The sequence below is a fragment of the Coenobita brevimanus genome, chromosome 26 (assembly GCF_032717465.1).
Source record: "Coenobita brevimanus isolate Jiangsu-jjx chromosome 26, ASM3271746v2, whole genome shotgun sequence".
NCBI lineage: Eukaryota > Metazoa > Arthropoda > Malacostraca > Decapoda > Coenobitidae > Coenobita > Coenobita brevimanus.
Window position 1 is genome coordinate 27,219,966 of NC_136979.1, and position 14,462 is coordinate 27,234,427.

Sequence of the window (14,462 nt, forward strand, 5' to 3'; positions counted from 1 at the left end):
TGAACAAATTTATCGGTCCAATTTATATAAATGCATTTCATTTAAATAATCATTAGTTATTCAATAAATAGCATGCATGTTATCGCACATGACAAATTATCGCATTGGGCAATAATTTTTGCACATCTGGCAGTGGTGGATCACTGAGCCCTGGCTGCAGCACGTCATAGCCTCCTAAGTGTGTTCGAATACACACTTTTTCAAACAAACTCTAGTGTTTGCCATAGTGATTAACAGCTAGTAAATCTTACTGGTTTTTCAATTATTGAGTAAGTGAAAAACGTGAATATTTCTGTGAATTTGTGGAGCATCCTGGCAGGCCGGTCAAATTAGGTTTACGGGCCGGGTCAGGCCCGCCGCCAGTAGGATATCGACCCCTGCTCTAGTCCGTACTAACCCTTCCATCTTCACATCTCTCCCTCTTCACCCACCTATGTCACCACCATAACTAAGTTCAGATTTCGGTTCCGTTTTCATTTCCTTCTTCCAATCCCTCTTACCCCTCGTATCTTTACTTTCTCCTCCACCTCTTCCATGCACTAGTCGTCCCTGCTACCCCTTTTCATCTTCACATCCTCTACTCCTCTACTCCAGTTCGTGCTACACCTGCCATTGTCATTACCTCCTGTTCCACCTGTTAGTCACTGGTACCCTCTTCCATCTTCACTTCCTTCCTCCCTTCCACCTCTCTGTCACCCCCCCCCCCCCATTCTCTCTACCTTCACACCCCCTGCTGCTCACCCACCCATGTCACCACCATACATCACCAGCAGCGCCGCCGTCCACATGATGCATTAATGAGCACTGCGCCCCCGACACTTGCTTCCTCCCCGGCCCGGCTATTAACAAATTAGGCAAGCAGGCCGGCGCGACACGTGATCACTCATCCTGACACCACACCTCCCTCCCACTGACACCACCTCCTCACTCTCCCTGACACCAGCTGCTTAGTTTCCCTCTCTCCCACACTCGCCTTACCTCTCCCCTTTCCTTTATTCTTTAGTCCTTCACCCATCGCTCCCTAAATTCCTTTTCCCTGACACCGCTACCTGTGTCTCCTTCCTCATCCTCACACTACCTCTTCCTTCCCTTTCCTTCATCTCTCTCTCTCTCTCTCTCTCTCTCTCTCTCTCTCTTTCACTGACGCTACCTCTTTTGTCTCCTAGTTGGCACTTTTCTACCCAGTACTGACCCCCCCCCCTCCAAACACACATAAATCCTTTCTCTGTCTTTTCTTTTCTTAGTATCTCTCAGACAATCAACTGATTACATCTTGTCCTCTCTCTCTCTCTCTCTCTCTCTCTCTCTAACCATCCAGAATATCCCTCTCATCTGTCCTATTCCTCTATCAGTCCCTCTGAAAAATCCTCTTACATTCACATTACAAAGTCTAAGCACAGAGCTATAATTTTTGACTTTGCTTACAAGTTAACTGTTACTAAATTACCGAATGAAAACAATAATACACAAGTATCATTCTGTCAGAAAAAATAAAACAGAACTGATCACTGCTGCAGGCAACTTTATAGCCAAATGAAGTTTATGTTGTATTGCATTATTATTATTATTATTATTAATTATTATTATTATTATTATTATTATTATCTTTCTTCTATATAATAACAGTGTACATAATATACTATACATTACTAACGCCGAAAGCAGACAACATGCTGCTGGAAAATGGCGCCTTAAATCATGCAAAATCCGCGACGCAGCGAAAATGGAGGAGCTCAGGGAAGTTTCGCCTTAAAATTCACAAAAACTGGGCGAATTTTTCAGTTGGCGGGTATAATGTAGAGAGTGGCTTGGGGGTCAAGAAGCGAGGCGATATGTAAGGATGAAGAAGTGTTAGCGTTCTGCGAGGGTGAGGGATGAGGCAAGTTATACTCTTTTCACTTTAACTTGGCTCACAGTTTCGTCCATTCGGCGGCTTCATATTTCACGGAGCACAATGCCAGAATAAGACAAGGCTATGGTTCCACATCGTTTCCATACTACTTCTTTGTGGTTTGCATTCTGTTCAGGTTTTAATCTACTGTTGCAACGCAGTGTTCTAGATGGACAGATGGTAATTTTAGATCAAGTTAAGGTCAAAAAAGTAAATGTAGTTGTGGCAGTGGCTGAGTGACGGTAAGGAGTGAGGGAGCTTGGGGGTTTTGTGGTTGGCTGAGATTTACAGCAGTCTCCCATACTTCCTTCTCAGACCCTGGCGTCTTGCACCCTCTCAGCTCTGATCCACAGTCGTTTGTCAGCTTTTTCGCCTTCTCTCTCTCTCTCTCTCTCTCTCTCTCTCTCTCTCTCTCTCTCTCTCTCTCTCTCTCCTGATCTTTCGTTATCTCAGCTGTAATACTCCTACCACCTATAGCATCCTCACACCCTCAGCACATTTAACCAATCGCATTTTTCATTCCCATACTCTCAGACTGCACCTGATGCATGCATTTAAGTGCCCGGAACCATTAACATGGGACGCTGACAAAACAGGTCAGCAGTATAATTTCAAACAACATCGTATCTCACGATTTTATTCCTCTAAATGGCTTGTCGTACTGAAGGGGTTTATTACGGCTGTATCTAACTCATCCATCCAACCGACAGCAACGTGACCAACTCACTGTCGAGAAAGCATTTATAATATTACTTTAACATTATCTGTGGCTCAGTAACTATTTTTACTTCAAATTAAAGTAAAATTATATATGATTTAGTACAATAAAAAGTAAGAAAGCTGCCAACAAATGATTAAAAATAGAGCTGTAATACTGTCTAATCTTCGTCCACGTCTACTGCTTCTTGATAAGAATACGACAAACGCCTTATTTCCCTGCTCCCCGACTCCTAGCAACTCCAGTTTTCTACCCTCATCGCCACGCCTCCTCCCACCCCTTCCCCGAAACAGCATCCCTACCGCAAACGATTTCTGGCTCCCTCATCTTGTCCTTCCACCCTTATTAATAATGTTATATATCAGTCCTCTCATTTCTCCTACGATACGGCTTAGCTAACACAAATACTCCTCCGTTTTCCTCCTCTTGTCCTGCTTCTCTTATAATCTATGTGTACGTTCCAGCATCCATTCGCTTACACATCACACACTTCCTTTCGCTTACACATCACACACACACACACACACACACACACACACACACACACACACACACACACACACACACACACACACACACTTCCTTTCGCTTACACATCACACATTTCCTTTTGCTTCCTCATCCTGCCCTTCTACCTTACCGGTACTAAGCAACTCTCCCCCTTCCCACCCTCATCTCCCAGTGATAAATCTGAATCACTACACACTCTCGCTTCCTCATCCTTTCCTTCCCTGCTTTCTGCACACCCTTCCTCCCATCCCTCCCCTAACAAAGTTTATCCAGAACATACCCGGGTACTTCCTTTCGCTTCCACATCCAGTCAATCTACCCCCCTACGCGCCTCTCCTCCCATCCTCTCCCTTTATGACACAGATTATCACACACTCTTATCCACTTGTCTTTCTACTCTTATGAGCAATGTCCCCTCTCCATCATCCCTTCTCTTACCCATTACACTGATGCATATTCTCTTTCGTTTCCTCACCTTATCCTGGCTACCCTCCTGTGCTGATACATATTCCCTTTCACCTCCTCACCCTATCCTTCTACCTTCCTATTCACCCTTCCTCCCATCCCTCCCCTAATACCTATCATACTCACTCCTTGGTTTCCCCGTCTTTCATTTTGCAACTTCCACCTTAATTTTTGTGTGATGTGCATGCTGTAAAGATGTAACACTCTTGAGGTACTGTGTTACTATGCGCGACAAGGAGGGGGGTTTCGGAAGGGGAGGAAAGAGAGAGAGAGAGAGAAGTGTGGAGGATAAAGAGGAAGGAGGGAAGAATGGCAAAAACGGGTGAATTTGCTGAGGGAAGAGAGTGGAAGAAAAAAAATGTATATGTAACTCTTTCAGTCCATTAAGGTCTTTTTTTATTCCTCTTGCAGACCCCACAATATATCCGACATATAACTTATTCATCAGCCAAAAGGGAACACACGTATATAAGTGAAGCTCATGTGGTGAAACAAAATGTAAAAGCTAGAATTTTGCAAGAATGGTGAAAAACTTGAATGAGAAATGAGGAGGGCATGAAAAGTGAACAAAAGGGAGCGGGAAAACGAAAGTGACGTAAGAGAGAGTAGAAATGGTAGGTGGGGAACGACGGAGAAGAATGGCACGACTGGGGGAGGAAGGACGAGAAAAAAAGTACAAATGAGGAGGAAAGAGAGAAGAGAATGAGCGTGACTAGGAAAGTGGTATGTGTGTGTGTGTGTGTGTGTGTGTGTGTGTGTGTGTGTGTGTGGTTTGTATATATATATATATATATATATAGCGGTAGGTGGGGGCGCTCACCATCCACTCACTCGATGTAGTGCTGCTCACGGATGTTTACCTTTTCCTATCCTCCATCCTTCTTTCCTTCCATCTTCTTCTGTTTTTCTTTCCTTCATTCCTCCCTCGTTCTTCTGCCTACAGGTGACTGTACACTCCCTCTTCTGTCTTTCTTTCCTTCATTCTTTTCTCGTCCTTCTGCCTGTGGGTGACTCTTCACTGAGTAATAAAGCCAAATGGTTTCCTGTACACCAGGAAACCATTTACTACGCTGAGTGGTAACCATATAACCAAATTTTGGAGCCTGGTGGTTTAGTGGGTAATTACGGCGCTCCAATCGGACTGAGCCGGTGAAGGTTTATATCCAAGGGCAGGTTGGAGTTTATTGCTCATGTAATGCCACTCAGGGATGAGTAAGGCTGGTCACTCTCATCTTAAATGTCAGGACCAAACTGCCTAGCCCCAGGCTCCTACGCTCCTCATGAGGCAACGTAGGATTGGATGATGAAGATGAAGAATATATATACATACATTTATATATATATGTATGACGTATGTATACTGTATATAAATGTGTGTGTGTGTGTGTGTGTGTGTGTGTGTGTGTGTGTGTGTGTGTGTGTGTGTGTGTGTGTGTGTGTGTGTGTGTGTGTGTGTGTGTGTGTGTGTGTGTGTGTGTGTGTGTGTGTAAGACGGAAGCAAGCCTAACCGAATGAGAATTTCAGCAATACAAGTGAACCACGCCTACAACACAAGCTTAGGTACACCAGCATTCCTAGGCCACTGCCAGAAATGATTTTAGCTTTACCAAACCCATTTTAAAAGAGGAAAGCCTTGCCGGTATTTCTATTACAACCAAGAGGCGTACGAGCGACGATCACAAAGACGCCCCCAGCCCCGGGTTATGGTCCTCCCAGTCATATACAAAAATTCAAGAAGTTATGCCCAGAATTCGCGCTATTGAACTTGGGCAATATCCTCCACATTCTCCGATGGTCCCCACGCCGAGCCCCAGAAATGGATAAAGCTTTAAAAGATTGTGGAAAACAGGAAAGCATGGAGAGTGACAGAGTGGGTGATCGAGAGACAAACATGTACGGAGGAAAGGGCCAAAGTTTAGTTCAGTCTGTGGTGGATGGGTTTATTTTTTCGCATGTGGGGGGGGGGGTTGATGGGTGGGTGAAGGGGGGTTGTTCTATGATGGGTGGTGGGGGGAGGCGGGATGGGGTGGGGAACAAAGGGTGTGATGGGGGAAAGTGGGTGTTGAGGGGAGGTGTGTTGTGATGGGAGGGGTAGCGGGACAGAGATAATGTGTTGTGAGGTGCAAGAGGGGTGGGAGGGAGGCCTGTCATGATGGACACAGCTAAGGGTGAAGTGTGTTGTGATGGGGAGATGATGGGAGGGGAGGTGTGCTGCGATGGAGATGGAGAGTGAGAGTGATGAGGGAGGGAGGGGGGGGAGGGTGTGTTTTGCTATGTGGTGGGGATGTGTTGTGATGGGGAAGGTTGGTGATAAGGATGCGTATTGTGATAAGGTGGGTGGAGGACGTCGGGGGAAGGTGGAGGGGAAGGAGGTATGTTGCGGTGGGTGGAAGTCGGGGAGGATGAAATGTGTTGTGGTGGGTGGTGAGGGGAGGTGGGGTGGGGTGTATTTTAATGTGCAGACAGAGTGGGAGGGCATTGTATAGTGATGGAGGAGAGGAGAAAGTGTGTTCTGATAGGGGGAGGGGAGAAAGTGTTCTCTAATGGGTAGAAGGGGTAGGAATGTATTGTGATGGGGGAGGTAGGGGTTGGGATGTGTGTTCTGGGTCGGAGGTGGGGGAGGGGAGTTATGTTGTGGCAGGGAGATGGAAAAGTGTGTTGTGACAAATGGGAAGGGGAGGGGGAAGTGCTGTAAGGTTGTAGGTGGTGGGGAATGCACTGTGATGGCTAGAGGACGGGGGTGATGAAGTATGTAAGTAAGAGTGTTGTGATGGACATGGAAGAGGAATGTGATGCATGTTCTGATGGGTGGATGAGGGGAGGGGAAGTGTGTTGTGATGGGTGTATGAGGGGGAAAGTGTGTTGTGATGGGTGTAGGAGTAGGGAAGTGATGTGATGGGTGTGGGGATGTGGGAGGAGGGAAGTTTGTTGTGATGGGTGCAGGAGGAGGGAAGTGTGTTGTGATGGGTGTGGGAGGAGGGAAGTGTGTTGTGATGGGTGTAGGAGGGGGGAAGTGTGTTGTGATGGGTGTGGGAGGAGGGAAGTGATGTGCTGGGTGTGGGGGTGTGGGAGGAGGGAAGTGTGTTGTGATGAGTGTGGGAGGAGGGAAGTGTGTTGTGATGGGTGTAGGAGGGGGGAAGTGTGTTGTGATGGGTGTGGGAGGAGGGAAGTGATGTGATGGGTGTGGGGGTGTGGGAGGAGGGAAGTGTGTTGTGATGAGTGTGGGAAGAGGGAAGTGTGTTGTGATGGGTGTGGGAGGGGGGAAGTGTGTTGTGATGGGTGTAGGAGGGGGGAAGTGTACTTTGATGGTAAGAAGGCTAATGGAGACCGATTCTAACCCTTTCACAACCGGAGATTCCCCTAAACTGACTAAAAGCATCTAACGCTTGAGGAAATACAAGGAATGTCATCACACAAGGGTTAAAGTAGTACTGAAGCAACCAAGTATATAGTTACAACATTCTCTCAGACATTTACGCCACCAAGTACATGCTAAAGATACTGACAAGAATAAAATGGTGAAAGTATGGCAGAAAAGAGGGCGCAAATAGCCATGGTTAATAGTTATATCGGTACGTCAGGCTCATTTATTCTCCTTCTACCAATACATTTCTACTTCTCAGCTGAATACGCCAACAAATTAGCAAAAGATAAAAAACAAGTCAGAGTCGTACTGAAGGCATTAATGGAGACTATTTATAATCCTTTCAGTCCGAGGATGTTTCCAAAGCCTAAGAAAATTATCTAATGGTAGAAAAAAAAATAGTAGTTTGCTGAATGGGATATCAGATATGAATACTAGCTACGAGAGAGGAAAATGCGGATCAGTGTTCCCTACAACATGTACCACTGAAGGTGAAGAAAACTGTTTGGCATTAAAAGAAGATATATAACTGGAATTCTGAAACAGCTGATGCAATATTCAAACAACACCACGTTCCAGAACGGAATAAGTAGACACTCGTAGGATTCTGAAAATACTTTTGTTATCACTGTAGACCGAATATTAGAGAACTTTCGGTATGACACAAAATTCTGTAAGGAACTTGGCCTGTCATTTTGAGATCAAGGTCAAGGTCATTCATACTATGGAAATCATGGTCACTCATGACTCACAACATTTCCGCCGAGCCTGATCAAAATCAGCCAAATACTTTCCGATTTAACACGTTCAGCCAGTAGGCGGCCATTTTGATTTTCCTCAGTATCTCAGTAAGTATTTGTTGGATCTCAGTATCAATACCCAGGAGCACTAATATATATTGACGGCTACATACTGGAACATTTGTAAAGCAATCGATTCCGTAGCTTTTGCTGCACAGAAACACAATACATGAAAATATAAAAAATGAGGCCGATAGCGCTAGAGAGAAAAAAAAAAATGAACCAAAAGAAGTCTACAACCAAGATATTTCTCTCCTGAAAATTTTACGTCTATATCTAGAAAGGTCTTGAATGCCCGCCTTCTAGATCTTTCCCCCAAAGTAAACAATATTTACAATATTAATAAGAACTCTAAAGAATGTGGAGTTCTTAATAAACACACACACACACACACACACTATCTATCTAATTATCTACCTTTCTATCTATCTATCTACATCTATCTATCTATCTATAATATATATATATATATATATATATATATATATATATATATATATATATATATAAAAGGGCATATCTAAGTGGGGGGAGGAAACGAAGACTTTATATCCCCAATATACACTACGAGAATCTTCTGTTCAGCTGAACAAAGCAGTTTGTCGACAGCCAAAATAGACTAAAACAAGATGCCATCGTAGTGGCATGTTGAGACGGAATGAGGGAATCAGTATTAGAAAGTGTAGAAATACGATGGTGTAAGACGAGAAAAATGAACAGGAAGAAGAAACGGCAATAGAAAAAAAATAAAACAGATGAGAATGGGGACCGAATTACAAAACAGAACAGAATGTAAAATTAGAAAAGGATAAATGTGACCAGAAAATGCAAAAAGAGATTACGGACCTAACATGGTCTAGATATGGATGTGTAGTGAGTGACAGGCAAAGAGCGAACATGAAATTTAGACCACATGTGGCAGAAAGTGAAAGGCAATTACGAATGGAATAAACATGACGAGGTAGCGTGTAACCTTTCAGATTCCTGGAGATCAAACGAGAAGTATCAACCGACGATTTGAGTTTTAGCTTGTCCCCCCGCCCTCTCTCTCTCCTGTTTAAACTCAAGTATTCTTCCTCTTGAAAGAGAAATGAACACACACACACACACACACACACACACACACACACACACACACACACACACACACACACACACAACCCCGCTTGGCCCCCCAGCCCACGTAAAAAAAAAATAAATAAAAAGGTAGGCTAAAAACTGCATCCCCAAAATATATATATATGTGAAGACACGAGGGCCAGAAAACTGTGATAAAAGTGGCTGAAAGAAAAATGTCACATCAAAGGAGCCATCTTGCTAGGTATTTGCCCCACACCTTTGTAGGCCCGGCCACAGTTAACCATTTCACCACCGCCCTTATGGTTTTAACTCCCCCTTACCTCTGACGATTTTATTACAGGCTAACCTCAGACGATTTTATTACAGGCCAACCTCTGTCGATTTTATTACAGGCCAACCTCTGTCGATTTTATTACAGGCCAACCTCTGACGATTTTATACAGGCCAGCCACTGAGATTTTATTCTGCTCATGCCCTGACGATTTTAAATCGAATATTCTCAGATAATTTTTACTCTCAGACTACTTTACACTGATACTTCCCTAACGATCTTCACTCGAATATTCTAAGACAGTTTTTCTATCAGACGACTGTACTCTAATAATCCCCTGACGATTGTAACTCCAATATTTTCAGACGATTCTATTGTGATTATTCCCTGATGATTTTACGCAGATGATCCTCAAACGATTTTAGTCTGATCATCCCCTCACTTTTTTTTTTTTTTTTGGGGGGGGAGGGTACCACCGACCCATTTTATACTGGTGATCCTCTGACGATTTTTAGGACATCCGACGATATTCTTATTCATATTACGATGGATCTCTTATAGTGAAGGGGTTTCCGTCGGCCTCTTTAGTACGATATCTTACTTTATTCTTGCCAGCGTCTGACAATTCATTCATCTTAGGAAAGGCCCTCATAGTGAAGGGCTAAGAAAGTGTCTCCATTGACCTCTTCTGTATGATGATGTATTATATATTTCATGCTGGCTAACCTCGAACGATTTTATGATCAGCTTAAGAATGCTCTTTGTTGTGAAAGGGGCAGAGGGAGCCAATATTGTGGTACTGAGGGAGAAGAAGGGGCAGGCGTGGGGAGGAGAAGGGGAGCAGGTAGTGGACGGGGAGGTTAAAGGGGTGGGGAGGGGCAGAGAGGGCAGGAGCTGGAAAGAGTACCGCAGGGGTAGAACTGAGGGAGAGGGAAAAGAAAAGGGAAAGAGCGGGAGGGGGGGGGAGGGGGGGATCTAGGAGAGGTAGAGGAGGGGGGAAGGGTCGGGGAGGAGGAATTATGTTGGGGAGAGGGGCCAGAGTAGGAAGGGAAGGGGGGTTGAGACACGGGACGGGAGTGGGAGGGACGTTCCTCATTCTTCGCGGGGCAGGCAGGCCGGCGGAGAAACTGTAATGATTTTCTTAACCTTCTGTGTTACCACGATGTTTACTTGCATTTTGCCTTCCCTTACCACCTAACGATTTTATAACAGCTTGTGAAAATGCCATGCCCATGAACCCAGCGAGTCTTAAATTTTATTCCAGCTGGTGCCGAAACATTAATTCCAGGCCAGAATAAACCGCTCAGAGAAGATGAACCCCTTGGAGCCGTTGACACCTTTTTAGTTTACTCCGGCTACTTCCAGACGATTCCCTTCAACACAAGAAAGGCTTCAGGTTAGCAATGGGTTGATGAAGATTACATAAAAAAAATCCTAGTACGAAATTACTCGCCAAAACAGACTAGAAGTGTTTGGAAGAAGCAACAATAACACAGAATACGTCATCTGACGGACGAAATCAACATAGCTAAAATATGATACTGGTGGCGAGAATAAAATTGTTCTTTTTTTTCTTTATGGGACTGCATGTAGTGGCTTTGTTTGCAATATTTATGTGTGTAACTTTGGTACGTACTTTATTACTAATAACTCGGAGGAACCCCCATCGCTACCAGCCACACAAATTAAAATGAATAAACTGTACCGGCTGACATATAACATGTTCAGGATATGACTGAGATTAGAAGTCGTGTTCAGTTCAAGATATTTATTCATGTACAACACGGAAGGGTCTGGGCGGCGTGCTCAATAGTCAGTATTGGACTGGTTGATGATTTACGTCACCGCTGACCTTACCTGCCAATCTTCATATGGTATGAAGAGCTTACATTTTTGTAACTGAATAATTCACACACAATTCTGAACTATTATTATTAACACGTACTATCTACATATCGTGTTTATACGACATACAATACTGAAATAACACAAACAACAAAAAAGATCATTCCCTTCTCTTGGGCAAAGTCTTAAAGTGAAAAATTTCGCCTAGTTATCTCTCAACCTGTCTTGAAAGCACATTTACTTCTATCTAGCTATCTGTCTATCTACCTATCTGCCATCATGGCCATACAATATACGACACAAATAACACCAGCAAAAAAAAAAAAAATCACTCCCTTCACTAGGGCAAATTCCTTAAGTGAAGAATTTCGCATACTTATCCCTCAACCTATCTTGAAAGCAGATCTTTATCTACCTATCTGTCTATTTATTTATTTATTATTTATGTTCAAAGATTATAAGTCGTGTTCATTCGGCAAGAAGCAACAGTAAGCATCATCATCATCGTCGTCATGCCATCCCTACCCTTCACTATTATATACGAGGCGGGCAAGATCCTGAAATCCAAACCTGACTGATATACGGACCCGACCCCTCCCGTCCCAGCACCTGACTTACCCGAGGGGATGTAGACGTTCCCCGAGGGTGTCCTCACGAGGCAGGACGGCTCGTACTCGTCGGGGTGTGGCTGTGATCCCTGGTACTGGAGTGGGGCGCCTTGGTGGTACTGGATGGGGACGGCCTGGTACTGTGCCGAGGAGCCGTGCTGGGGGCCGGAGTTGTGCACACGACCGTTCAGGCGGGACATGTCTCCACGGCCCCCGCCTGTACCCTCACCCGCGCTCAGCAGGCTGCCTGTGAACAAGGAATAACTGTGAGTCTTATGAGCATTATCAGCAACTGTGTCAAAAAATATTAGTTATCAACTAAGAGTCTCAAAAGACTTTTTTTTTTTTTTTCCATGTCCGACTCTGGGTAAAGGCTTCAGGGCCTATTCCCAAGTCCCAGTGGGGGTCCTTGGGGCCCTGTAGTCCTCCTACATCTCCACATGTCACCACTTCGGTGCTAACACCCACCATCCATATTGAATACAAGCTAGGGCTGTCTCATACAGGACTGGTGTATTGGTGTTTGCGAGGGTACTTTTATGACATGTCGGCGGGTCATCTGGTGGATCAGAAAAGTCTGCTTTATAGGAAATTCAAATCCTCAAACTGTTCCCTGCCCCAGCCGGGATTCGAACCGGGGTCCATTAGGACTGCAGGCCGCCTCTCTACCGATTCAACCACCGCCTCCCCACTGCTAGAAATAGTTGTGACTCTCAAAAGAATTGTCATCAACTGTGGGTCTCAAAAGATTTGTTATGAAGTGCGTAAGAATAAGTATCACCTGTGAGTCTCGAATCATTATCAGTTTTCAAATCAGCAAAGAAAGTTTAACTGAACTGTATGCCTCTGAAAAAATTAATTTTAATATTCAGATCAGTATGGAGGGAATAAATCTAATATAAACTGGTTTTTATTTTGCATCAACATAATTACATCCATTTTTATGTCAACAGGCAACTAATCTCAGTTTTCATATAAATACGTATGCAGTCAATTTTAATATCAGTGTGTGACTAATTTCATTCTTTTATCAATACGAAATTAACTACAATATTCATATCAACACGCAATGTAGCTAGTTTAATGGATCTTCTGTCAGTTTTATCAGTTATGGTCTGCCTCCTATCTTAGTACTTACTAATTGTTACCACAGGAATAACTATCATAACGTGCTTTATGCATCTTAACTCTTGCAATCCGATTTTTTCTTTTATTCCAGCTATCTCCAATTACATCCAGCTTTGAAGAGATTTCTGACTGGTAAAAGTAAATTACGACCTCCATTTACCCCTTCGCCATCGGAGGTCTCTCCGTGGCTGAATAAAACCGTCTGGAGGTACGGCAGCATGACTGATTGAATACACACGTCATCGGAATGATCAGTTACTAGAAAGTTAGCAGGGAATTACATTACTGAGAATATTCATCAAAGCCGTAATAGGTCATGAGAGATAAGACTAAACCTCTATAATCTTCCATAATATACCAGAGACAACACCAACACTGCAGGCACTCTACGTTATTATTCCTCCAATTTTCAGTAACCAAAATGCTGTACAGTAAATTTAAATCTAGGGGAAGTTGAACAACTGTTTCATTTCATGCCGAAAAATGCACTAATAAAAAATCAAAATTCTTCCAAGTATTCATATTTATATAGTAAAAAATTACTATACAACAAGACCAACTAAGTATGACAAGTTCATTAAAATCTTTCAACCCCACCATTATGCCGTGCATTCAGACCAACCGTTTCCTGGAAGGGGATACATTTCTCTTTCAGCCTGGTAGTAATGAACTCGTGTATGAGCGGCAGGCCAGTCAGCCACCCCAATTAACCTTCTCTGTGTGCAGCCTCAGTCAGCGCCCCTCCCTTCAAAGGACCCAGCCACCGCCCCGCCTCTAAGTTGTCACACGCAGAAGGGGTCGCGTCGGCAGGGAGTAAAAGGGTTGTCTCAGCCATTCAGTCCCCCGACTTTATCAGGCTTATGAGCTGTCAGGCCGACCCAAAACATGCACGCCTTGAAACTACCTCCTTTCACGTGAACACCAGAAATTCCCAACAAGATATGCGAAGTTTACATGGCAGGCGAGTTATCGTACGGACCAAGTATAAAAATATAAGCAGTTTTCCGTGTTTAATTATTCAGGTAGTTCTTCCCCGTAATAATAAGATGCTTACTGCTTTCTTTTTTTCTTGTTTTCGGTCAAGAATAATGCCCTCTTGAATTATATGCCTAGTTTATATACCCAATAACTCTCCATACTTCTGCGATAACTCAAAATCATGCCACATCTCGCAGCTATCGTGTGACCTCTTGCTACACAGAACCGACACGACCAAGTGACTTATGCCACTTTCCTCGCCACCTTGAGCTGCGACCCTCCCACGACTCTAATGATATTAAGATGTTTTATTACGACCTGCTAAGGCATCGGTGTCACGTAACTCAACGAGACGTCTCTTGCCGCGCTACTCGGGAGTCCTCATTTTGTTCCTGTGTGATGACGTCTCGCTTAAATTTTCGCAGCTACGAGGCTATTGTATTCAGCTTCGGGGAAAACCCTCGTAATAAAGAGTCAGAAGTCTTCAACACTTCCTTCAGTACATCGACATCTATTTCATTTTACTCTTGCACCACGACACGATAACCTTCGTACCGAAGGGGTTAACAACTCTATTAACTGTTTCAACTCGCGGGAAACTACAGTATGGTTCTTCTGATGTTACACTAATTCTCAAAACCATGAGTGATGTTAACATTTCTCTAATATAACCCACAGCGTTTACCACAACCACTGTGGCAACTGCTCATCATGGATTTTATTATGGGTTGTAAGAAAAGCTGTCAAACTTCATACAAAATGTCGAACTTCAGAAGCACTGAATATGTGACATAATATATTTTA

At 43.8% G+C, this 14,462-nt stretch overlaps 1 protein-coding gene across 1 annotated transcript in view; it reads right to left on the reverse strand.

Moving 5' to 3' along the window:
* LOC145393992 (teneurin-m-like) overlaps positions 1-12,718 on the reverse strand; it is an 839,265-nt gene extending 826,547 nt beyond the window's left edge. Inside the window, exons 1-2 of the mRNA XM_080267963.1 lie at positions 12,691-12,718; positions 11,563-11,799 (exon numbers count right to left, since the gene is read on the reverse strand). Of these exons, the coding sequence (XP_080124089.1) occupies positions 11,563-11,799; positions 12,691-12,718 (265 nt within the window). The remainder of the gene's footprint in view (positions 1-11,562; positions 11,800-12,690) is intronic.
* Positions 12,719-14,462: the final 1,744 nt, after the last annotated feature.